This window comes from Branchiostoma lanceolatum, chromosome 18 (assembly GCF_035083965.1).
Source record: "Branchiostoma lanceolatum isolate klBraLanc5 chromosome 18, klBraLanc5.hap2, whole genome shotgun sequence".
Taxonomy (NCBI): Eukaryota; Metazoa; Chordata; class Leptocardii; order Amphioxiformes; family Branchiostomatidae; genus Branchiostoma; species Branchiostoma lanceolatum.
Window position 1 is genome coordinate 7585064 of NC_089739.1, and position 26595 is coordinate 7611658.

At 42.2% G+C, this 26595-nt stretch overlaps 2 protein-coding genes across 2 annotated transcripts; both read right to left on the minus strand.

Annotated features, from left to right (window-relative positions):
* Window positions 1-1589: 1589 nt before the first annotated feature.
* Window positions 1590-13285, minus strand: LOC136423841 (coadhesin-like). Its single transcript, XM_066412194.1, has 6 exons — window positions 13153-13285; window positions 5922-6001; window positions 4950-5171; window positions 4055-4243; window positions 3330-3533; window positions 1590-2639 (listed from the first exon to the last, which is right to left on the minus strand). The coding sequence occupies exons 1-6, from the start codon at window positions 13155-13157 to the stop codon at window positions 2632-2634; spliced, it is 708 nt and encodes a 235-aa protein (XP_066268291.1). The 5' UTR covers window positions 13158-13285; the 3' UTR covers window positions 1590-2631.
* Window positions 13286-13944: 659 nt separating this feature from the next.
* On the minus strand, window positions 13945-24270 carry LOC136423842 (epidermal growth factor-like protein 6). Its single transcript, XM_066412195.1, has 7 exons — window positions 24137-24270; window positions 19701-19777; window positions 18987-19211; window positions 17310-17498; window positions 16653-16766; window positions 16091-16129; window positions 13945-15518 (listed from the first exon to the last, which is right to left on the minus strand). The coding sequence occupies exons 1-7, from the start codon at window positions 24142-24144 to the stop codon at window positions 15511-15513; spliced, it is 660 nt and encodes a 219-aa protein (XP_066268292.1). The 5' UTR covers window positions 24145-24270; the 3' UTR covers window positions 13945-15510.
* Between the last annotated feature and the right edge of the window lie 2325 nt (window positions 24271-26595).

A 26595-nucleotide genomic window follows, 5' to 3' on the forward strand; every position in this document is an offset into this window, starting at 1 on the left:
GATTTCTTTCTGACAAAGATCTAGTATCGGTCATAAAGCTAAAGACTAACTGTGTAGCATGCCGCTATAAGAAATACGATTATGTAAAACATAGAGTCAATGAAACTGAGTAAAAAAAGACAACTCAACATATCAGGAAAGTAAAGTTTAATCTACAGAGCAGAGTCAAAACAGTAACAAGGTATGTGCTCTTAATTGAAGAAGATAGAGATATCTGCTTGTATCACATTCTTGTGCATCATATGTTATTATCATGATCATATCAGTTTGAATCATTCTTCTGTTGCAAAATCGAAAGTGTTTACACGAAATTTCCAGGTGGTAGCACTGGTATGTGATCTGTAACATTACAAAGTCCGCGAATATTTCATACTATGATCTCCTAGGCCGGGGGGCGGGCGAACTGGCTGTGGTAGGTTAATATATTTGAATTTGCAATACTTCGTATAATGAAATTGTAGCTTGATGTCTAAATACAAATATTTTCGATATTGGCCATACCTATAGCGTTGGATACTTACTGAAGATAGAGTGGAGAGTTTTCTAAGAAAATTGGAAGATGATATGCATTATTTAATAGTGTATACCGTAGGCTTTGCTTTTATCTAACTACGGCTGAAAACAAATATAACTCTGATATACTCCATATCAAACTCATTGGGTTGCTGGAAAAAATAGTAACTGGCCAAATATAGGGTGAAGACGTTGTAGGAGTTAGCCGACCATAGAGCCACACATAGGCAACCCAGGCTGACAAATCATTCCGCCTATCCGGTTTTAACAATCTTTTTTACAGCAGCCCAAAGAATCCGGTACATATTATAACTCTGCTGCCAGTACTAATCTTTGGTACCGATAATAACTTTATGATTTGAAATGCTCACTTTAATTTCAAACTAAACCAAGCACACCTGCAAAATATTACATACTATTTGAATTATTCGTGATATATGTTGTATAATTTTGAAAAATATTACTATAACTTGGTAATAGCATTGCTACAGTTTATTGGCTATATAAGGCGGTTCGATACGAAGTTTTGTTGCTTTTGAATTAAGATATGTTGGATGGTCCAAAGACAATGGTTGGTTGTTTTCTTTTTTTTCTGTGATGTTGAAAATGGGTTTAAGTATTGTCATAGTTTTATAGGGGTATCGTTCAATGTGTGAGGTGTCCTGAAAATGCAAATTAGACACATCTATGCAAATAACATACATGACTTGTGCCCGCTGGATGACTTTGTGCGAACCGCCCTATTCTAAAGATCACACAGTTCACAAATATGGCTTCTTGGCTTTCCGATTTGTTTTGTTCACTGCTTTTCTCTCCAAATGAAACGAAATGAAAGATTAGAATTTGAATAAGTCGATTTTGTTCCTTCAGCCTAATAATCTGGCCGTATAGACCACAGAGAACCAAGTCACATATGCGGTGTGATCATTGCTATATATAAATATATGTATATCTACATGGATTTGCATAATTATATCATAATATTAGAATTTTTATGAATATTAATATCCTCATCACCGAACAAAATTTTTTACGGGAGGGGGTCACGACGTCACCATCCAACCGGAGATGACGCAAACAGCTTTTTTTGTCCTTTACAAAAACCACAACAAGTAAATAAGACCAAACCATTTTTTTTTTCAGAAAACTGATTGAATTAAAGGCTTATGCAATCAACCAATTCAGGGAATCTTAGGTTGCTCCTCAAAGCATATTCCAGTCAAACAACTCAAATTAAATTTAACAGTCAACTGGCCACTCGGAAATTGGGTAGTAATTCCAAATTTGGTAATGAAGACATGGGCCGTATGATTGGTCGCTTTTTGGTCAGGAGGGAAATTCAAAGTGATGTCACTTCATCTTAAGGAGACCAATTTAGTTTTGTTTCTCTAGGAAACTTACAAAATTAGTAGCCTCCTTAGGAAACTAAACGAGTCAGGCTTTTTTTGTCCGCAAGAAACCGAGTACAACTAGAATTCTGTCATCAGAAAAAAGCACATTATAAACCCCAAAAAGCCCGATTCGTAGAGTATGCTAAGGAGGCTACAAAATCAGAGCAATATGAACCTTTGGTGTGTGACATAAATTTGGTTCAAACAACTCCTTACAATAAAACGTCAAGTTCAAAATGACCATATATAGGACGGACTAAGGAACATAAGGGGGTATAGATTTCACCAAGGCGGCTTTCAGCGTATATTGTACTATGAAGTTCCTTTCTATAACTGTTAAAATTTGTTGTCATTCACTGCATAGTTCAATAGATAGAACACCATCAGCAATAAAGAATGGGAGTTTTAAGTATGACCAGGCTCTAATGCTACTAGGACTACCTCCTCTGATATTTGTCCGTCATCTATCTCAAAGAACGCCACATAGAAGAAAAAACTACGATTACATTAGCCTCTTGTAGCTATAACTTATTCTATTCTGTAGACAGGCCTCTTATTATGTTTGAAAGATGCAAAGGAAAATATGCAAATACTAGCAACAGATTCTATTCAATGTTTACTGGCGGTTGCTTACTTCTAGCTTGAACAATAGGTTTCTATGGCTTCTTCCATCACATATAATATCGTCCTCTTGATGTTCTTTTGGCCAATTGAGCTGTCGTGCCATTCAAGGGGCTGGAAAACAACAAAGAACAATAGTTATGAGAATTGCATTTCATCAAAATTGCCTCACACATATGCCTCCACCATCAAACTTGCAAATTGACACTGTTCGAAAGATACATCCCAATGTATGGCTGGTCTTCGTATGACCATGGGCGATAGATTTCGGAATTGTTGTTGAGTAAAGCCCCCCCCCCCCCCCCCTCACTGGACTCGCGGCACGCTGGCGTCGTCGCTGCGACCGATGGAATTGACAAAATACTCAACGAATTTCATCGACAAAAAACGAATCTTTTTAAGCTTCTTGTTTTTTGTTGTCTTTTTGGTCATACTTGGTCGTACGTTTTGAATGATATTCCGATTATAATGTCAATGGTAACACAGATGTAGTCTAGGACGCAGCGACTCCGCCAGCGTGCCGTGGGTCCAGTGAGAGGGGGCTTTACTTTACCTTAGACCTAGAAAAAATATGTTTTTCAGCTTATCCGTAGCAAAAATATACGTCCAACCTTAGTCTTTTTTTTGTCGACTATTCGCAATGTACATACAATAAAGATTCGATTTGGCATCTCATTGAGGAAATTCAACACAGACTTCCAGTATTTCACACTCTGTAACAGATGGAGGCTTTGAGCATGCGCAGTTGATTATTGAATTGAGATAGAGTAGGAAGGGGGCCTGACTAAACACAAACTTTCTTACCGTTTGTCGGCATCATTGTAGGCATTCCTTCGGTCGGACACGGGTCCTCGCTGCACGCGACAACCTCGCTGGCATCCCCATCGCAATCAGCTCCTCCGTTTTCAGGTGCCGGGTTGTCACAGGTACGGGTGCGGGTCTGGGTGCCGTCGCCGCAGGTCACGCTACATTCACCGTCCACCCAGTCGGACCAGCCTCCATCCCGAGCTGAGATGTTGAAAGAAACACGCTTCTATGTCAGGGTCATTGGTAGAAATGCATCACATACCATTGTTGAGCAATACATTTCTGAATTTAAAGCGTTTTCACTAACTTCCCACACAATGAAGCAAGCAGACGCAGACTGCCTCCATGCCATGTTCATAGTGGTGCTCACAATGAATCGCAGCTGAAGAGCTGCGTGCACAACATTTTTGTGTTTTATCGGAAATTCTGTAAGTTTTGGTAATGTCCCTTTTTTAGCTATACCAAACTTCCTTGGCTATGCACACTTATGAAGTTTATCCGAGAAGATCAGAGCATTTCCGAAATGAACGATTCACGGAATACAAATACAAGTAGCTGTGTACGGCCCCATATTGGTCACGGTTCTCACGACCTTGAGTGAAAAACGCTCTATTACTCAACTCATTCCGAGCAGATCGTGTGGCCGGCTAGCTTGGTGCATTTCGTGATATTATCTTTATCTTTGCTTTTGATATCTACAAAGTCGAAGGTACAGTACTCACTGCATCCAGTTGTGACGCTCCACCTCCAGCGGCCGTTCTCACAGAACTGCCTCCGGTCCTCTACGGCCGGTGAATCGTAGCCGGCTGGACATTCGAACACACAGATAGTACCTCTGACGAAGTCGGAGCCCGTGCAGTTGCTTGAGTCGTAGTTCAGTGGTGGTGGCGGTGGTGCGCTGCAAGGATTACCTATTGAGAGGGAGTAAAAGATCAACGCATGAGTATAACATCATGCAACAAGTATACAATGGTGGTACCTCCCCGTGTTCGCACGATTGGCTCAAGGCGTCTATTTGCTACCGGGTCCCGCGACCGAGTTAAAATGATTCGGGGTCCCGGCCGGGCCAAAAATAGCCAGGGCCAAAGGTTAAGCAGTATAGGGTTAAAACTTTGTAGCAACACAAACAAATTATCACATGGAATTTCGACTGTCCTGCTGCAGTCTTTCTGAGAATACAAGGCAAGTGGCCGTATATTGACACGTTGCGTCAGAAATTGGTAAAGAGAACCCAGGAAGTTTATACCGACTCCCGTCTCTGTTGCATTTAAATATCAATATAGCCAGAATGCTGTGTACCTTAAATGGAGGGGGGGAGGGGGGCACCAGACAGATAATACGTATATGGCACAAAGATTATACCTATAGCTCTCTTGACAGTTACGTCTATCCAAGGGCATTGATATCTCTAGAAGACAAATTTAATGGGTACACTAATATGGTAGTATATGTTAATGATTCCTTATAATGTCTGCAAGTCAGATACATTTTGGTCGGAAACAAATACTAGATATTGACGCAAATGTGAATCACTTTGTAAAGGGGAAAAATTGCATTTTTTTCTCTGCTACGTATCAAGAATAAAGATCTTGCAGGTGGTGCTAGTGTGTTACTTACAGCTGCATGTGACTCCGCGACCGCCCTTCCAGCGCATAGGCCTGACGTCACACTGCCTTTCCGCTGCCCCAGATGTCCTCACACATCCGAAATTGCACTTACATCTGCAGACGGTTTTTTTGTCGTACCCTTTAGGCGGAGCGGCAGTCAGATGAGTACCGTCCTTGGTTGTACAGTCCGATGCGCAGTCACAATTCCTCAAGGTCAGAGGGTCACATTTCGCTGTATGTGGAGAATAGATTTTAAAAAGAATCATCCAGATTCCACAAAGTGCCCTCTGGATTCCAGAAAGAACCATCTAGATTCTAAAAAGAACCCTCTAATAAGTCTAAGAAGAACCCTCTAGATTCCCGGCAGAACGCTGACGGAAGTTTAACTTTCACAATGAAAATCAATGGCCTGAAGTGATGTCATCAGCATTAATCTATAGCTAGGCGTTCTTATTGTTGGGAGATTTTCGAGTTCTTGGTACACATTTTTGTTTACATACACATACCCAACTGATACACGTACATTGGTCATGCGAACAGATGACATCATGAGTGCCGGTGTAGAGCCAAATCCTTGAGATGCCAAATACGCCAGAGGTAAGCTACTGCACCTGGGCTGAGCGCGACACTTTGGGGGGTGGGGGGGGGGGGATTCCAGTGTACGTGAGAGGAGCACCTGTGTGGAGTTAGGGCTGGGGTCGATGGGGACAGGGCAAGATTTACAGGTAGGATTAGGGTTGATATTAGAGCTAGGGTTAGGATTAGTATTTTAGGGAAGGGGTTTTGGGCTGGAGTTAGAGTTATGGTTAGACTTATGCTTGAAAATTACCACGTTCCACGAATGTTCAACAGTTGCACTTAGAGTACTACTCTCACGTATACTGGAATACCCGCCAAACTTGTCGTGCTCTGGTGCACCTTTCACGTATTTGGTAAGCTCAGGAATCTGGCTTGACACCGGGTAGAAGCAATGGCAACTTACGGTTTTTCTTCCTTTTGCCGGCGTCAACTGGGCTTGCAATTAACAAGACGACAACGGTAAGAATGATGCCAACGTATGTCCTGTAAAACATAGTAATAGAGCAACGTAAATCATTATCATCGTTAACTTATAGAAATAGAAAACTCAGTTGTCTAGAATTAAAAAGAAAGATAAATCGAAATCCTCCCTGCTGCATTCTTCACCGATGACCTTGTGCCGTGTAGTTAAGTTAAAGGCAACCAAAGCAATATTAGTGGCCAAAAAATGTAAATGAAATAATGCTGAAACATTTATGATAGTGACATTTACTAACACTGTTTAGCACATTTGCGTAGTAACTTCATATATTGAGCATTTCAAAACCGCGCAAAAACGTGCCGTATGATGATCCCCTCAGTTTCGCGAGCCTGCAAAACCCCACCGACGATTTTCAGTGAGTTCTCACATCACAACCACAGCGTATTTTTGCATGATGGACCTCGCTATACATTGTGATAGTGTTGTCTGTGCTAATCGCGTGTAGAAATAACTAAATGGATAGACTTTCAAAATTCGAACTTACTCGTATCTTACTGTGTCAACACGGGCAGGGGCCAGTAACGGTCACACACATCGGACCGTGCAAGAGCGCCTCCTCTCGATATGGGCCAAAAGTTCAACAGAACCACGCAAAAGGTCATGGCAATTAAGTGACAGGCTCTCTTTAAGCTTTCCACTGGATGGAGACCATCGAGTGCATGACCAAAATTGGATTTACATGACCTATCACTTTATCGGTTGAATACTATCCATGATGTTTATCAAAGTATGATTTGAAAGACAACAGAAGACACAAAGCATATCTCGGCTTAGTTTGAAGACATGGCAACGGATAGTAGTGGTTCTAAGATACTCTGTCACCTCATAGACTAGTGTGGGTTACACCGACTTCTCTGAAGGAAGTGAGACGAGGAAGGGGACGTTAGAACAGAGGGGGAAATCGGCTGCTCCTCGTAACTTTCATGACGCAGGTCCCTGTTCGTGCTGGCGTGTATTCTGAGAAAGGCAGTTGGTTCCGTGACGTTCGCCTGAGGCATACATGGCTACCCCTCTCTCATAGTTTCTGCCGATTTCAGTACTCACTTTCGGTACACGTTAACTGTTTTCCTTTCTAATTCCGTGGAAACGAATAGAAATGGATTCAGCAAAATGAGCCAAAATGTGTGCGACATTATCAGATGTTGCCGTATGATGGCGCTAAGTGAACACACCCTCCCTTATAATCACTAGTCAGTGAGACCGAAAGGTCACATCATAATTGAACCTGTCCAACGACTGGCGGCCCCACTGATGACAAGGTCATCTGTTCATGTCAATTTTCTCGCCAACACCTTTTTTTGCGTTTGTATTTTTGCCTGAGACATGGTGAGAATTTTGACTGAAACGTTTTGCTACTGTACCATATTAAGTGACTTTGCCGAAATTAGTAAAACAATGCATTGTTACGTATTAGTAACTATGGGGATCGTCACGTCTATATAAAGATAATAGTTACGCTAAGTTTTCATATCTACTTTTATAAATGATGTAATTCCTCATGATATGGATGAGTTCTATCCACGCTGTAGCCGCGGCGACTCTGATGGGAAGACATATTTTGTTTGTACATGTATATTGTATAGTGTGGGAGGAAAACACTGTATCATGAATATACAAGTCAAAATACGTCTTCCCACCAGGGTCGCCGCAGCTACATCATGGATAGAACTCATCCATTTAATGAGGGATCACATCATCTATAAAAGTAGATATGAAAAGAGTCGCCGCGGCTAGCCATGATGATGGTGCGTCTCCGTGCTGAGACTGTTTACGGGGGAATGTGTGCCCCCAGGCTACATGCGTCATCGTGTTAAACACCAGCGGGCATTGACCGCGCGCGGTGGCTACCACAACGTGACATCCGTCGCGTCCGTCATTAAAGTTCACTGTGTTTCAAATAGTAATTTGTAGGGATTCAATTTGTAGTTATATGGCGCTGTTGTGGCCACGTTTCTAGCAGGGAAAAGAACCCTCTAGACTTTAAAAGAACGTTCTAGATTCTAAAAGAACGTTCTAGATTCTAAAAGAACGTTCTAGATTCTAAAAGAACGTTCTAGATTCTTAAAATATCCCTCTAGATTCTAAAAAGATACTTTTAGACTCTAAAACCCTATAGATTATAAAAAGAAAACCTCTAGGTTTAAAAGAACCATTAGGATTCGAATAGAACGCTCTAGATTCTAAAAGAACACTATAGATTCCAAAAAGAACCCTCTTAATTGGAAAAAGAATTTGGAACCATTTTATTTCTAAACTTTAGATTTTGAAAAGACCCCAGGGCGCGGTCACATTCGTCTCATGATAACCTTTTCCAATAGAACATGCATTGTTTGTTGTTCACCAAGATTTAGTAGTTGTGCTATGGATGAAAAACTTTTAGAATTGTCATATTTCCGCTAAGGAACTAGCTTCAGACAACACAATTGTCCTCTTTCCGTTTGAGCATCTCTATACACCTAGATTTCTACCTTCCACTGTTTAAGACAGGAGAACACATGATAAACCATATGGGGGAGGGGGTTGGAGTCTGAAAGGTGACGAACAAAGGGCAACCTGTAATTTTGTGCGCCAGATCAACCTAGTCAGACAACTGGCGACCTTGTATCATCACCTGCGTATTACGGTGGGGGCTTGCAAGGGGATTTCGACAACAATTTACGCCAAAGACAGGAACACCGCTTACGAATTACGCTAAATTCAAGAAGGGATCTCGACGCTTTACGCAAAATCCTTGCAAGCTCGCTACGACTTTTGATGCAAGGAATTAGCTCCGAATCACGTGAAATTGAAACGCCTTGCCTAAGCCTGACGGAAGAAGGGCATGCAGGCCCACAGTAACCGCTCTAAATGCGTCCTCGTACCAAGATGTGTCTGGTACGACGGAAACAATGTACAAATTGTTAGATAGTTTTCATGAATCATGTTACCCCATGTTGCTAACTTCTTTCGAGTTCTTGTCTTTAAGTAGCAAGTTCTCTATTAAGTTCAAGATACGAAAGATCTTGGAACCAAGCAAATTTTTGGAACCACACAACTAGACCACTATTAAAGCCGTGTGAGGGATATTTTCACTACTACCTTAGAGATAAATTCAATCAACATTGGCAGTGTTATCCTCTAGTCTGTCAAAAAATGGCCGATTGATTTCAACCAGTCCAATTCTACACACAACTGGACCACGATTAAAGCCGTGTGAAGGCTATTTTCATAACTACAGATCAATTCAATAAACATTAAAAGAGCAGTGTTTTTATCATCTAATCTGTCAGAAAATGGCCAATTGAGTCCATGGCGCCTTTGGCGTTGGCGACTTTCGTGTGAAGTGGTAATTAAGACCCACCCAACAAGACAACTGTATGACAGCCGACCCACGAAATATGTGCAGCTGGTAAATATCAGCCGCTAACCATCCCACCGTGAACTCCCAGGGATTTCCTCGGTATTGGGGGTGTTGCACGCCCGCCCAGATAGCTTAGCGCCCGCCGGTGGATTTTTACGGGGTGAGGGAAAAGGTTGAATTTCGGTAAAGAAGCCAATGCTTAACAGGACTGAGACCGGTAAAACACACCTATGTCGGGCCCGTGGATGGTTACAAGGCCAAATAATATCAGTTTCTTGCTGATAATATAATCTCCGAGCAGATGTGAGGATCCGGCTAATGCTATATGGTTACATTTCCGTTTGAGGAAACGAAAAAAAATTATGATTTTGTGATTTTTGTTACTTTTTACATCATACTTTTCGTTATTCAAGACTGCCCTGCCGGGCCCCGGAACGAAATGTGACCTTAGCATCAGACTAGAATATTAGCGTTTTGGCGTCTGCTTTTTGTTGCCGCGTTTAGTTAGAGAGTTAACGAGGTACACTACTGAAGAGACGTACTAAACAGAAGTAGTAGACGGGGCAAACCTAGCTTTAGACACTTAGTTTTGTTCGGATCCTTGCATCTGCATGTTAGATACATCCTGAGTGAACCAGTGTTGTAATAGTTAGGCTAGGGCCAAACACGCCCCAAGGAAATGCTACAACCTGTGTAGAACCTCCTCCCTGAGTTAGACCATGAGAAACCGCAGCTGGATAGGTATTATAGAGATTGGGGGTCTCCGAATCCAGGTTACAACATGGCCGACTAGGTTCATGACTGACCACAACCTTTTGCGTTGATAGGTTTCGTGTGAAGTGACAATTAACGTTATTTCTAACCCCGCCCTTCAAGACAACTACCTGACCACGGTACAGCCGACCTACGAAGTACACCGTGAGAAATGTGTGCAGAGAAAAGGGTGATAAAATCATATAACTAGAAAGGACATTTGTTACTTATGTAACGTTTGTGTTACCAAACCACCTGGTCGACTTGAAAAAGTTGTATTCAGTCAATATAGGGTAGTATTGGGAGTGATCTCGCTTGGTTTCTACTAGAATAGTCGGACTGAAAAAAAATGGTAGAAATTGGCCGAAAAAAGGTGGATATTCTGTCAAGGAACCACTTGGCACCTATTGAATAGCGATTAGCCAACTTTAAATGAACATGGTGACCTTGCACCGTCCTTCGCCGGACGAATCTACCATCTTTTGACCGGCGTAGTCCTCTGATAAAATATCCTACTTATTGTGGCCAATTTCTACCATTTTTTCAGTCCGTCGATAGGTCTGGTATTGACTAAGCAAGATCGCCACACCATCATGCAATTATCTACCCTACATAGAAAAGTTTTACCCGTGCCTGTTGTCTTCTTATCTAGGCCGATGATCGGCTGACCTGGAATTCAGTCTAGATAATCATTAGGTCGGGTGTAATAGGCCGGGCACTTTACGGGGCAGATGGCATTCTCCTCCGCCGAAATATCTTTGGCACCCGGTAGTAGTTTGCCGTGGTAGTTCATGGGCCACGACCATGTAAAACTCCTACCGGGTGCCAAAGATTAACCATGCGGAGGAAAGCCCCTTTACCCCCGTAGAGAGCCTAGCCAATCCTCGGTAGACTGGATGCCAGGTTAATCATCGTATCTTTTGTTACGATCGTCAATCCCGGCATTTCCGTGTGTGACCTCACGATAGATACAATGTAAGATCCACAAATCCCCAGTTGTAGAGGTTGGCCAAAATGATGGGTATATTTGATCTGAGGATTTGGCTACCAAAGGTGTATGCGATCGCGCGCGAGGGCAAAGCGGATGAATCGACACTATCACGACCGACCACTTCTCGTGCCAAAAGTTTTCCCAATTTGTTGGTCACTTTTTCAGTCCGGCAAGAGAGCTAAGCCTCCACCAGGCCTTCCTACGGGTTTGTGGATCGTAGAATTCGGCCAAAAAGGAATTATTGGCCGGTAGTCAGTCCACAGCGAGGGTCAAAATTTCGCCCGCTTGCAAATGAAACTCTCTGGTGGCCACCCAAACTTCGCTGGCAAAGATTCCCCATGTAGCTGGCGCGGTTAGTCTGGTAGTGACCAAATAGACTTCTTAAGTCGCTATTTTCCCCATGGAATTTTGCTTGTTGTGTTGGACAAAAATTCCAACATTTCAGTCATCCTTGACCGACAAAAATTGACATTTCTTGACATTTTCATTGGGTCACCAACAGTGCCACAAAACGTAAGACAAAAACCATTGAAATTGTCCCTCAAAATTGGAAGTTTGTCTCCTTGCAAATACTCTCCCTGTAGCTGGCGCGGTTAGTCTGGTAGGGACTAAATAGACTTCTAAAGCCGCGATTTTCCCATGGAATTTTGCTTCTTGTGTTGGACAAAATTCCAACATTTTGTCCTCCTTGAGCGACAAAAATGGAAATTTCTTGACATTTTCCACGGGTCTGACCTACAGTGCCACAAAACGTAAGACGAAAACCATTTGAAATCTGTCCCTCAAAATGTGAAGTTCGTCCCTCTGAACTATACGGGGTAGCACACTCACAGGCACCATGGTTTTTGCCTCCTTCACTCGGTCAAAATTAGAGCTCGAACAAAACTTTTGAACTATAGTGAGCTCTGTAGTCTAAACCAACGTTTATCATTACATTTTGCTCTAAGTTAGAGACCCGTCTATGGTCGAGTTTGAGTTGACCTTACAAACCGACTATAGCTAGGGGTGCAGATCAGAGTACAGTCTTCAATCATGACTTGAACATACATGGGATTTGTAAACTCTCTTGTAATTGTTTTAGATACCGTAACAATCTGTCTGGACTATGAGTGATCAGGGTCTACCAGACTAATTACTACGCCGGCTTTTGGGAGGATATTTACCAGGAAAGTTTGGCCACCAGAGGGTTTCATTATAGGGGGAGATGTTACAGTGGACTTACAGTGGACTGAATCTCCTTTCCATTTATTCCTTTTTTTTTGCCAAATTTTACGATTCCTTACCCCCGTAGAGTGATCGGGCGATTCTAATCCGTTTCCTCGTTCAGTCAAATCTGTACATAAGTACCACCTGGCCTACATAACTCTCATGGCATTAACTGGAACACTGAGGATCCTTAGTCTTCACAAGACTAACAACGCTGGCTTAATAGTAGTTTAATTTATACTCAAATAGGGTAGAATAATTTGCCCGGGCCGTGGGGAGTCTAGCCACCAGCGGATCATTTCTCCGTGCAGTCAGTTGAAAATTCAATTCAATTTGATTTAATCCTTTACCCTTACCGCCGGCTTTACTCACTAGTCCAAGTACTCGCCCGGTTATCACCACTTGTGACATTACGTACCCTGCTTGTTTACGGATTAAGAATATAAGATAGTTCGTCGCAACACTTTCGTTCTGTTCCGAATCGCGGTACGTATTTTCACCATTTCCTCCTCGTGCCCCGCCCTGACGGTAGCCGGCGCCCCCAACAAAATTCGTTTGCAGGTCGCGTTTTTTCTGCCGGCTAGAAATGACTTGAAGTCGCACATGTAGAGGTAGGTTGGTCGATAGGTGAATATCTACTGCCTGTTTATCTGTTAAGATCTTAAGATAAGGAGGTAGAGACTCCTCCTGTATGACCCTGCTACTGACTTGGCTATCATTAAGACATTTTGTGTTTCAACCTACGCTCAAGGCCAGCGGTTAAATTGATACTTCTGCGGTGCTTTCAAAGAGATAAGCCCCATAGGTAGTCCTGGACGGTAGACAGAACCCTAGGTGAGACCAAATTAGGAAACAGTACCTACCTCATGGCTGAGTGTCCGTCCGATACGAGTTTTCCCTCAAGTCTACTTTAGTGCAGTGATTATGACCGTAGATGTGGCGCAACTATACCTTGTTGGGGCGGGGAGCAAGACGTCACGTCAGACGTCACCTTCAGAACAAGGACGTCTATACTATATACCAGGAGGGGGGAGGGCGATATGTGAACTATTCTTTTAACCCTATAGTGAAGCCGTACAATCACTTCCAAACACATTAACATATACAATTGCAAATCGTAAGTCTTTACCCCAATTGCAAAGCTAGATTTGTCAGATTTTTGGGTAAAAATAATAAAAGATTTTGGAAGTCGTCCCCTGCATATTAAAGTTTAAGAGGTAGAGTCCAGCGTACCGGTTAGACAAGCCAATGAGAGGTTAGTTTGTAGCACGTCACCGAACTAGTTCTTTTTTACACCGAGTGCCCACGGATGCCCTTAGGTGGTATAGCTTGTCTAGGACATAGTCTCAACCAGACTATTATATAAACTACGCTGGCTCAAAAATGGTCAAGTTTATCCAAGTAGGGAGAATAATTTGCCAGCGATGTTTGGCCACCAAAAGGCACATTTCGCACCATTTGGGAAATGTAACTCTCACCGTGGGTCCACTCTCAAGGGTTAAACCAGGGTTTATGAAAACATTTCACTTGCCAGTCTAATCGCCGGGAGTTCCTCGCATGCACGATGTACACACTATCACGTTCTTGATTTTGTTTTGTTCTTATTGTTGACACTCAAACAAACACACACACACACAAAACGACAAAAAATCATCTTTAAGATCAATGCAAACTTTAATGTGGGGAAATTTTCGAAAATAGAATCAACAAATTTATCTTTTGGGACATAGTAGACTTTAAGAATGTTTAACATAAAAACACAAAAGGCCACCGATACTTGTTACAATCGAGTCGACGGATTGAGCTATCATACAACGTTCAATATTCAAAATTGTCTCTAGAAAGTCAACTAGGTGTTATAATCAAATCATTGACTTTCAAGTCATTAAATTGGTTGGCTAATATCCAGTGATGGAAATAATTCGTGTCCGGAGTGTTTTTGTACGTCACACATAGATTATACAACAAATCAATGTCTCCACGCATGTAAAAAGCCAACCGGGCACTTTCGCCTGAAGCCAATGCAAGTGCGCATGACGCATGTACATGGCTCCATGCTGATGCAATGCATGACCGTGGAAGTAATTATAATCGCTGGGGTTTGATTGGTTGAGTTTGCTGTCACTCATTGACCATTTTTTTTGTCGAAAGAAAGGCAGAGTACAATACTTTGTATCTGACAGCCAAATGATTAAACACAATATGATAACAAGTATTGACAAATAGAGCTATGCGCGTAAACTAAAGTGCTGGTAGAAATCTTGCTGAAATTACTACTGTTAGACGAACTGACAAAAGGTATTTGTTCTTTATAGACAGAATGATATCATAACATTTGTACTGATACCCACAGAGGTCTAGATAGCTTGCTAAATCACATTGCAATGCTAATAGGAACTGACTATCAAAAAGATATATATTGCTATACTCAATCCAAGACTTAATAGCAAAATAAATGACATATGTATAACGCGATAATTCTTTGGCTATTGCTGTGGAAGTAAATAGCATTCTTTTTTCTTGCGAATAAGCTCTAGTTATATTAGATATTGCAAATCTCTATTGGAAATTTCCACATTTCAATAAATATATGAATACTACAAGAGTCTAATTGGTGGTCTAAGTCTATCGAATAATGATATGTATATGCAATTTAAGGCTAGATTTGCAGACTTGAAGCAATTAATGTTATTATGGTTGAATATACATTATTAGTAATGATACTGTTAATACATGTATTGATATTATTGGTTTAAAATAGAGCTCGGTTGAATTCTACAAAGAGTGCGGAGTCATTGGAAGGCGTTTTTTTTTTTCATTCCAGTGGCATTTTTTTTAGTTTCACAGAAAACCAATTCGCTATTCAATTCTTCATTTTATTCAATTCGTCCTTTAATTACTTCATTTAACAATGACTCTGATATAGGCATTTCTGAAACTCATAAATGTGTGCTGTGCATTAGGTCTAAAAATAGTTCAATTTCCTTCCGTAGAGGATTTAGGTGCAGCTCAATGTGCTATAAACAATTTACGACATGAATGTTATAATTTTTTGTTGTTGGGAGAAACCTATGCATGTTATTATTAGCAGCGACCGGGTATACTGTATATCTAGTACCTACTGGTAGTTGTTAACTTCTAGTCCGAAGCACAGGTCTCTGTGGTTTCTTCCATCTGGACTAGAGCATAGTCTTCTTTGGACCGATGGTGTCGTGTCATCATCATGGGCCTAGGCATTTGAAAGATGATAAACTTTCACTATTACAGCTAGAAAATGATACAACCTTTGACAAATATTCACCAAAAGTAAGCTTTTACAATTGCTGCAATGCGAACAAATGACTCGAAGAGAAAAGTTCTGTTACACCGAACCACCATATCTTCTACTACACAGGCGTGTTCACACCTTCGCGGACTACAAAAATTGCCTACTTCACGTGGCGTACGTCATTTCCGTCAACATTCGAACGCCGCGGTTCTGTGAACATACTTTACACTGACGTGCATACATTCGAACCCGTTTAGAACGTTCGAACTCATTCTAAGATACATTCGAACCCATCTAGAACATTCGAACTCATTCTAAGGACATGCTTTGCGCTGACGTGCATACATTCGAACCGTCTAGAACGTTTGAACGCGTTCTGAGAACATGCTTTGCACTGACGTCCACATATTCGACTGCATCTAGAATGTTCGAATGCGTTCGAGTGTTGACAGGAATGGCAAGTGATGTAAGCAGTTTTTGTAGTAGTTCGCGTAAATGTGAACTCCGTCTGTCGAAGAGAAAGTTTTGCTTACCGTATGTAGGCATCACAGTTGGCATTCCGGTTGGTTCAGCTGTGTGGGTTGGAGCAGAAAGAAGTGTTGTTTTATCAAATTCATGTCTTCATATCTAAATACACAAGTCCCCCGCTACTGTCTCTACCCTAATGCCATCCTTTCGTGTATTTAGAAATGTCAGCACGTTTTTGTGAGTTGACAATATTGAAAGTGTAGGCCTAAGTAAGGTATAATCATGCGAGCATCGATGATCATCGATGCCTTTTGTAAAGGAAATTCCGTTCAAACGGGTTTCCAAAACTGCTAGAAATATCGCTTACGGTTAGGCCAGTCTAAACTTCGTGCCACGAAACTGTATAGTTGTTTTCCACATCACAGTCATGAAGAAATTTACAACAAAGTTGATGATAAACAATTACGCAAGCAGGGTATAGCTGCATACAAGCCTGTACACTTTTACTGAAATGTGTGGATTGCATACCCAAGGAGGTTCTATTCATTAGCTTATTTGAACCAAAGTACTTTGGATACTCTTAGCTTTAATTTACGGAAGCCATAGCTGCAATCAGCGTCAACTTACGTTCACAGCCGTCGCCAGCCCAGATAAATCCGTCTGGACAGCATTCGTAACTTCCATCGGTGTTTGTGCATGTGCCCTCGCAATCGTGGGTGCCATCCGCGCATTCATCGATATCTGCAGTTACAAACAATATAAATAACCGGTGCTACAATATGACTAAAACCAATGAAACCCTAAGTTGTGATTCATAACTCATTGGAAACTTGAATTCGGCAAGTATTTGCAAATTTCATGCAAATGACTTTCGCGTTTATATAATCTATGTGTAGTTATGTATCTACTTGCTATATGAGTGTCCAAATACAAGTCCCCACAACTAATGGAAGATCTCATAACTCCGTGAACTATATAGAGTTTTTTTGTGTGAATATTATGATTTATTCATTATTGTAAATTCTGTCGTAATTCGGTAAATCTGTCCAAGAATTTTCCTGCCTATGTAACTTCGGACCAGGGTCAAACCAGCCTTTAATTCGATAATGGAGGACCAACTTTAGATACGAGCCTAAGTTACACACCATCTTCCGCCTAACATCCTTTCACTCTACAGTTTCAAATGACAGCGGACACACATTCAGACAAACAAACAAACAAACAGACAGACCGAAAACAATCAATACCTCCGTTTTCAGGGAGGTAACAAGGTAAAGTGCTCACCTGTACATTCAAAATTTGTGTCAACATCCCTCCAATTACCGTTGAAGCACAACCTCTGACGTGTTCCGGTTTGGGTGTACCCGGCAGGACATGTGTAGTCGCAATATGTACCGGCGTTGTACGGGCTGCTACAGCCAGATGGTCCAGGGTACCCGGCCCAGGCTCCAGGTCCAGTATCACACGGTGTGCCTGCAAATGAACCACAGAGTCAGAACTTTAATCGGGAATGGTCTTCAAATACTTCCAGGCCCAATATTGAAAAAAAATGTCACAACTTAGTGCTACTATGGCCCGATTTACACAGTGTTATGCGTTTTCTGAGTCGACTCCAAGCTAAGTCGACTTGAAGTAGCTACAGTTTTAGAGCCGCAGACACCAAATCGACTGGAAAACGCGTGTGTAAACTAGGCCTATACACTGCACGAAATGGCCTCGTATCCCGGCGTATACGTACAGGGATTCCTCCGGAAATATTCCATATCCCGGTGCGGATTTAGCGTATCCGTTAAAACTAACGGATACGCTAAATCCGCACCGGGATATGGAATATTTCCGGAGGAATCCCTGTACGTATACGCCGGGATACGAGGCCATTTCGTGCAGTGATATCTCGTGCACTACCCAATGCTGGCGTAAGTTTTCCGCTTGTATTTTTAGTTGTTTGTTTGCAGTGTTAGATTTTCGGACTCCCTGAGCCACTCATGGGGAAGAGTTGCCTAATCTATGTATTTGAAGTGGACTTCACTGGAAGAAGAGTGAAGAAGAGTGAACGTCAATATACTGTAGGTCACCTGGCACCATATACTCTCCAAGCAGAGGAGTGGGTCCGGCAGGTTTTTGGCGTGTTTTTAGGCGTTTTTGTCAGGCTATCTACTTTGTCATGGTTTCTTTGATAGAGACAAAGAAACCATGACAAAGTAGATAGCCCGACAAAAACGCCTAAAAACACGCCAAAAACCTGCCGGACCCACTCCTCTGCTTGGAGAGTAGCACCATACTCACGTCTCAGCAGACCTCAGTATAAATCAAGCTCACACAGCGTTAAACATGAGGAAAAACGATACAGACCATGCGTGGTTCTAGAAGAGCTGATCTCTCTTCCCATGGGTTAGATATTTGGCTCTGTCCACGCTTTTTAAGGAAAAGGAACAAATCGGACGACATGGGATAGAGCTACGTTATGCTTTGGTCCCATTTCCAATCGGGGCACGACCGGGCAGTAATACGAAAAGGAATTCAAAAAAGGAAAATATGTAATATATGGTTTGGAGTAGTTTTTTAAAGAAAGTTTATTGCAAATTCCTGCCCGTAGGCTAATTGCAAGTACATGTACATGTATACGTAACACAGAGTGGACGGACAGATAATGATGAACAATATAACATATGACTTCTCTAGTCTTAACTGCTGACACTAAGTTCTAGCTTATTGGGTTCGGCTTCTTTTTGCGAGACAGTGGAAGACGAATGATCCCACTATTTCTGTAATGTGTGGGTTTTGTGATGTTAAGAGAAGAGTCGTTTTCTTTTCGTCTGAAAACGTGGAGAAATACTTTTTTCGTTCCCACAAGCTGCCCGGCCTGGGTCCCACTTTGGAAATGAGACCAAAGCATTCAATGCATCGAGTAGAATCTAATACTCCAAAAGATTTCTAACAATGCGAAAATGGCATACGTACAGGAACATTTTATTCCCTTGCTTTTTTGGTAGCTTCTCTTCACTTGTTTTTTCCAGACTCCCGGCCGGCCTTTGCATACCCTCCACCGTGGTCCTGCTGTCCATTTGCACCCAGGTTTGCAGGTCCATGTGCACTCGGTGCCTTTTCTGTACTTCCCGCCGTAAAGCGTTTCGGGAACGCACGTGCGGTCTGCGCCTGCAATGTCGGCGGCGTTGCATACTGAGACTGAAATGATAACAATGAGAGGTGTAACAAGTGAGATCGCGAAATTTGAGCCCTATTCATACTTGCTCATTGGGACAAAGTATTTACTCTTGGTATTGAACTAATGCAACGTTGATGAAAGCTAGACATCCAGGGTCATATCCAGTTGCTTTCAGAGTATCTGTTTTTTGCGTAATGAAACTTTCATGGCATTCTAACATTGTCAAACTGAACAAGTTTAGATTCAGAACATTTGAAGTTAGAATAGTCATATGTCTAATGCAGTCAGTCATTATTCGTATGTTTCTTGGTAACATTTGCAGTTAGCTTTTGAACAATAAGTTGGTCATTTGCTCTTCATCAACAGCATAATGGCACGTGACTATAACACCAGAATGAGTTTTTCCTGCGAAAAACTGCTCTCTTGTGCATTCAAATCAATCTATTCACTCGACCCTCTTTCTTACAAGACACAGTCGTTAGAAGTATGACACTCATGAAACAACTCACCTTTCTTTCTTTTTTTCGCTGAAACTGCGACGACTACTGCTAGGACCAGCAGAGCCCTTAGAATCAGTCTGGAATAGCTGGAACAGTAAAACAAACGGAGAAACATTAACAATATATAGATACAAGACACTGTTGCGTATACTTAGTTCTGTATACTGCTAACGTGGACGGACTTGTTTAAACTAAGATACGTATACTGACGGAGATGAAATTACTACTAGTATATATAATTTAGTACATGTCTATATGTCAAATCCCTATTTTCATGTCTGAACTCTAACCGTTTCTCTTTAATAGCTGATAGGGTGGAGCGAATGTCATAATAGTGGCCCCGGGTGGTCATCAGGCTAAAATTACAACATAACGGTGAAAAAGACTACAACCGCGATAGACATTAGAGGGAACGGATTTCCTCAAACCATTGTCAGATGTGAAGAAAAGCAAATATGTGTCAAGGTAAAGATTACAATCTGACAGAATCGAAGTTTATGGTATCATGTCGACAGAGATCGCGACCAGGGTGCTAGGAATGTGTTAGGGTGGTCTCCCATTAATAAATTCTGAGTTTCAAGTCAATCTATTGATCTAAAGTGACATAAATCGACGTTGAAAGGTTCCCATGGTCTTTTAAGCAAACATCCACATGCTGTCAAACACAGAAAAATGTGCAGACCCCGATCGGGATTCCTACCGGCAGAAGCTAGAGATTGTGATCTGGTAGAATCGCCTATCATGCCGGTAGAGATCTAGATCGTAGTCTCTGTCTACATACACTCCGATCGGGATCTCTAGCGACTGAAGCTAGAGATTGTGATCTGGTAGAATCGCCTATTATACCGGTAGAGATCTAGATCGTAGTCTCTGTCTACATACACTCCGATCGGGATCTCTACCGGCTGAAGCTAGAGATTGTGATCTGGTAGAATTGCCTATTATACCGGTAGAGATCTAGATCGTAGTCTCTGTCTACAGACACTCCGATCGGGATCTCTACCGACACAAGCTAGAGATTGTGATCTGGTAGAATCGCCTATTATGCCGGTAGAGATCTAGTCTACAGACACTACGATAGGGATCTCTGCCGACACAATAGGCGATTTTAGCTGATTACAATCAATCTCTACCTTAACATATACATACTGTCGAGAATTATGGGGTTGTGCGAGGGGTTTAATCACTAAACAGGTTTTGGGAGAGGCTAAATAATCAAGTTATCTATTTTCTTTTCCTGTCACAAACTTTAGGGCGGTTGTACATGTATCCCAGGATCCCAAGCAGATACAGGGCGTCAAGCAGATACGGCCCCCAGCCAAAGAACCAGGCCCCGATAAGTTGAAAAAATCGCCGTCGGAAAATCCTGCAACGGAGGCTACCTGTCAAGACGCTATGTTCAAAACGACGATTTTCCGATCACATTTCCTCATGATTGTCATGATTGCGCAATGCATAAAATGGTGGGCCCGTACTAGTCAGTGACCGTGAGTCGAGGACAGATTTTCCCAGGATGCGCCGTGACTCAGCTGACGACAATTACAATGTGAGGGCGTATACGTCACTGGAAGGGGAAGGGCTGGTTGATTTTGAAGTGTTAAATTTGGTGTTCACATATACTAGCACACAATATCTTAGGAAGTTCATTTCGTCGCATATACGAAAAGGCGTGTGCATATATAGTGTGCAGTACAAACCAAAACAACAAGTGGACAAAAATCGGAGACCTCGTCGGTTTGTAATGACTAATGGTACAAATTGTTAGCGCGGAAAGTAATGGTTCAAAGCTCTGACTGGCCACTATAATCTTCAGACACGAAGCAAACCGGTTTGCTGCACGTTGTGGCTTCTGTGTTCATTGTGCGCAGTAATTATGATTAGTGACCTTTCGGGTACGCTGGCACACCTTTCCGACTTAAAGGCGTGCCCAGTATTCCGTGCAGGCGGGCATTACTTCAGGTGTTGTGCGGTTAAGTAGAAAACAACTCTCTGATAGATTGACTAAATACGATCTTGTGGGAACTTGAATCCACGGTCAGAGTCCTCACGGCAAATCATTCTCCGTTTTACTGCAGTTTTACCACCATTTTGTAGATACGACATTCCAGATCCATTCTTTGATAAGAGCAAAGATAAAATCTGCCTCTAGCTGCTGTGAGTTGGGCAATGTTGTGTTCCAAATTTGACAGTCGCACGAAAATAGCAGGGCATGGCGCCATGTTGGAATTCAAAACCTGTTTGCCTTGTGGGAAAACGCTAATCGTCTCGAGGAAAGAATGACAAAGAAAACTTAATCCAAGACAGATCATCTCTTATCCCCTGCAACATTGTCTGTAATTTCTATTTTGTCAAATCAAAGACATTATGTCATGGTCAAATAAAGCTTCTTCTTCTATGAAACGGCGACTGTAGTTGATAAGGGTGACTAGAATTTTGTATGAATCTGACGATAGGTGATTTTCTGTTGTCTGCCCAGCCTATTCTGCAGTGTTAAATCTAAAGCAAGTACTTTCTAGAAAGTAAAGCCCTGATGGGTATTGTTGTACCTATGTGTTACTCTCCAAGCAGAGGTTCGGCTGCGGCTAGCTTGTTTTTGACGTCTTCTTAGGCGTTTTTGTTGGGCTTTCTATTTTGTCCCGTTTTCGTTATGTCGCCAAGCCAGACAAAATAGTAAGCCCGACAAAAACGCCTAAAAATTACGTCAAAAACTAGCCGTAGCCAAACCTCTGCTCTGAGAGTATATACGCTTAAATTAAACACTTTCACTTGGATTGTTCTCGCACTAGTGCTCCTCAATTGAACTCTTCCACGCGGAAATCACTGAAATTGTGTCGAGGTGTTCTCAGCACCGGGCCGGATTTGGACAACGACGTTTGGTGAAAAAATATTTGCGCGCATAACTTATGGTCGTGTTCGCCAATATGAGGATGAATTCCCGTCTATAGTTTCAAAATAGTTCTTGGCCCTCGAAACAACAGCTCGGCCTACTTTACGGGCTTGGCTGACCCGCTGTCCTCACTGACCCAAGCGGGACATGCCCCTCGGCGAACAGTGCTACACGCGCGCACCTCTTCTCCCTTTAGTCTTTAGTCTTTAGTCTTCATGTATCTTTTCGGCTATGTGTTAAGTAAATTTCGCCCCTTCAGATACTTGAATAGTAAAGAGAACTTTATATTCCTTACAGCCTTCGATAAACCAACTCTAACTAATCATACAGCCTCCTACATACATATCATTACCAAGAAGCGATAGGAAGCCAAAAGTACCAGAATATACTAAATATAAGTATACAAGAGTATACAAATTTACCAAATATGAGGAACATGATGCAAGGGTAGATGAACTCCTTTAGCATAATGTACCCCTGTTTGGCCAGTTTCCGAACTATTTTGTGAGGCCAGAACGGCTGGTGGGGTGTAGGTACTACTGAAAGCATTTTTCATTTCCTAGCCTCCACCAGGATTTCCTAAGGGGTTATGGATTGTAGAATTCGGCTAGGTCGAGAGTTAGCCCGCGGTAAGGGTGATACTTCCCCTTGGAGTAAGGGTGATACTTCCCCTTGGAGTAAGGATGATACTTCCCCTTGGAGTAAGGATGATACTTCCCCTTGGAGTAAGGATGAAACTTCCCCTTGGAAAGTGCGCGGGCAACCGATCCCTTACAGTGGCCAAACTCCCCTGGCAAATTCTTCCAAGTATTTGGCTGAATGTTTTCACCCGGCGCAGTTAGTATAGAGGAGACTAGTCATTTCATACCATTCTAGATGTTAAGATCTTTCTGAAAAAGTGAATCAACCGGCCGCATTGTGAGAAGGCGAGAGACCTTGACTCAGAGTTTTGCGGGCCACTGGGCATGACTGCTGACCGCTCCCCGCCCTTCGCTCGGTATTATCCCGCCACGCGTGCCCCATGGCTAGTTTGTATCCGAACCGTTACTCATATGGTCCGATTCCAGTCGCAAAAAGCTCAACGTCCGGGCCAAATCTTACAGAGAAGTTAAATTTCACTTCAAGAGACTACAAACGTTGGCGCCGCGCCATCCCCGGTACTGACTGAGTCTAGCACATGTATAAATTGCAGCATCTTTCAAATACAGCTTCAGATCGCACACGATTGTGTATCAGAATCCCGCCCAGAAAGCAACGATACACATGGCGCCATGTTCACTAATAACTAACAGTTAACAGTGGAAAATAGTGTTTCCACCCAAAAAAGGTCGCCCTGTCGCCATCACCACACAATGAAACAGAGGGAGAAAACGGGAGTGAATAACGACACGCCTCAGTCAGAAACGCAGTAGAAGTTTCTCAACATCGTAAATCTTGTTTCCGAATTCCAAAAACTCTAAACGTTACAAGGCAGGGACAACAGTGGGACAGCTCTACAGGGATACTACACTCGTTCACACTTAACGGTGACAAGCTTAAGAAAAGAAATGAAACCCACCTCATCATTTTCTCACGTGCGACGGGAGCCTGGTTGTTCTGGGTGGTTATCCACTGGGCTCCACGATAAGAATGAATTCTTTAGCTGGTTAGCCTTGTTATTTAGATCATTATCGATTTAGGTGTGGCGACCACAATACGTTATGTGACGTCAGCACCAAATTGTCACCACTCCTGTAAAACGCATTCAACTAACAGGCCTCGTGGGAAATAAGCGTAGCCGCGCACGCGCACTTGCTGCAAACTGCGACGTTGCCGCTTGATCTTCGAGTAGGTGTACATGTATATTTTGTAAGGCCCCCATTCCACTAGACGGCGATCGCGCTGCGCTCTCACTGCGACCTAAGCTCCTACCTCACTGGACTCGCGACACGTTGGCGACCTCGCTGCGACCGAGCGATTTGACAGCGCGCCCAGCGAATTTCATCGATAAAAAAACGAATCTTAGAACGCTTTGTGTGTTTTGCCACAAATCCAATTTAGGACGCAGCGAGGTTGCCGACGTGTCGCGGGTCCAGTGAGATAGGGGCCTAGATTTGTCTAATCATTGGTTTCATAATTGGAACATCATGAAAATGTTAAAGTGTGGCTGAAAAGACACACCAAAAATGATTTTATCTATGAAATTCGTTGAGCGCTTTGTTAAATTTCCGCTCGCAGACAGCACGCAGTGACAGCGTCGTCCTAGTGGAATGGGGGTATAACTTTTCACTTTTCTTTAGCGCCCTTCCAAGTGCTATGCTTTTGCTCACGTGCGAGACATTTTTGACCTGGGCCGGGTCGCATTTTTCCTACGATCGTAAACTGAGGGCATGTTTACGTACAAAATTCAACCGTCTTAGATCCTATGTTTCCCTAGTAGTGGCCGTCATTCCTTTCATATTCCACCCTCTAGAATTCCCAAGTTTCACTATTACCTTGGATTTATCTAGGCAATGAAGGGTGTAACATTTTTGAGCAAGTGGAAAGAAGGGTAAATAACTTTGAATGAATGAATTGGTACTTTGCATCATTGTGTCATGCAATGCCCGGCCCATGCGGACTTGCATGGCACCTAGGTGGGTCAAAGGGAATAACTAGGAACACGCGAATAAAGATTAGATTAAATAATCATATTTGTTGCCCCCAGAAAACCCCGCGAGGGGCAAAGTAAGGGGGGAGGAGGTCCCAGGCTAAGGCGGGCAGGCCTCCAGCCTGGCGCGGTATGACTCAACGGTGGGAGCCGTAACAACCGCGCCAGGCAGGGCGTTCCACACGGGGATTGTGCGGAGGAAGAATGAGACAATGAGTGTTTGTAAGAGTCTGTCCGGGCGTTAAGTGGTAAATACATCAAAGAACATACACAAATACACAAATGCACAAACACATAAAACACACACGCACGCACACGCACACACACACACACGCAAACGAAAAACACACACAACAAATCAAGGTAGTTAAGATCAGTGCAAACTTTAATATGGGACATTTCAGAAATTAGAATCAACAAAACTTTTCGTTTGGGGACATTGCATAGTAGACTTTAAATTGTGATACCTGTTAGAATGGACGCTATAGATTGAATTACATATGATACAACACTTAACATTTTAAATTGTTTGAAAGTCGACCAGGTGTTAATTCCCCACCCATTTTCTGGTCGTTGGGGATGGTTGGCCAATAGTAATTAGTGCTTGGCGTGTTTTTGTACGTCACATATGTTCATGTACGTACAAAACCAAGTGAGCACGTGCGCATGTTACATTATGACGCAATTTCTGACGTAATAGAAGGAAATACAATCGCCGGGGTTTGATTGGTTGATCTTTTTCAAGTTTTGGTCGAAAGAAAGGCCGATTAACTTGAAGAATGGGCACAGCGCCGTTCTTCATAATCTAATATTCACAGAAGTCTGGATACCTAGGCCTACTCGATAAAGTTAGTATAGGCAGGAACTGTATGCAACAGAGATATATATAATTTTGATGTGCTTAATACAAAAGCGAAATAAATGACATACTCGTACTTATAGACGATAAATCTTTGGTTAATGCTGTGGAAGTACATAGCTTTCTTTTGTTTTTCCAAACAATCTCTAGTTAATACATCAAATGTTGTAGATCATTCGATATATTTTCAAGCAGCCTAGTGATTTTGTTTACAATTTGATGAATATATGAATCGTATAATCTTGAGTCTAATAGATTAGTCGAGCGAATAATCATTTGTCTATGCAATTTGATGCGCAGTATGAGACTGTGAAGCATTGTATATGCAAGATTATTAATCATACAGATATTATTGATATTATTTGGTTAGTATAGGGCTAGGTTGAATTCTACAAAGGGTGTGGAGTTATGAGAATAAATTTAGATATTCCAAAGTCCGCCTGTCATCTTTTAGCTGCATAGACAACCAATTAGCTATTCAATTCGCCAAAATAATTACTCAAGCAACTGGATAAGATTTTGAAACAGT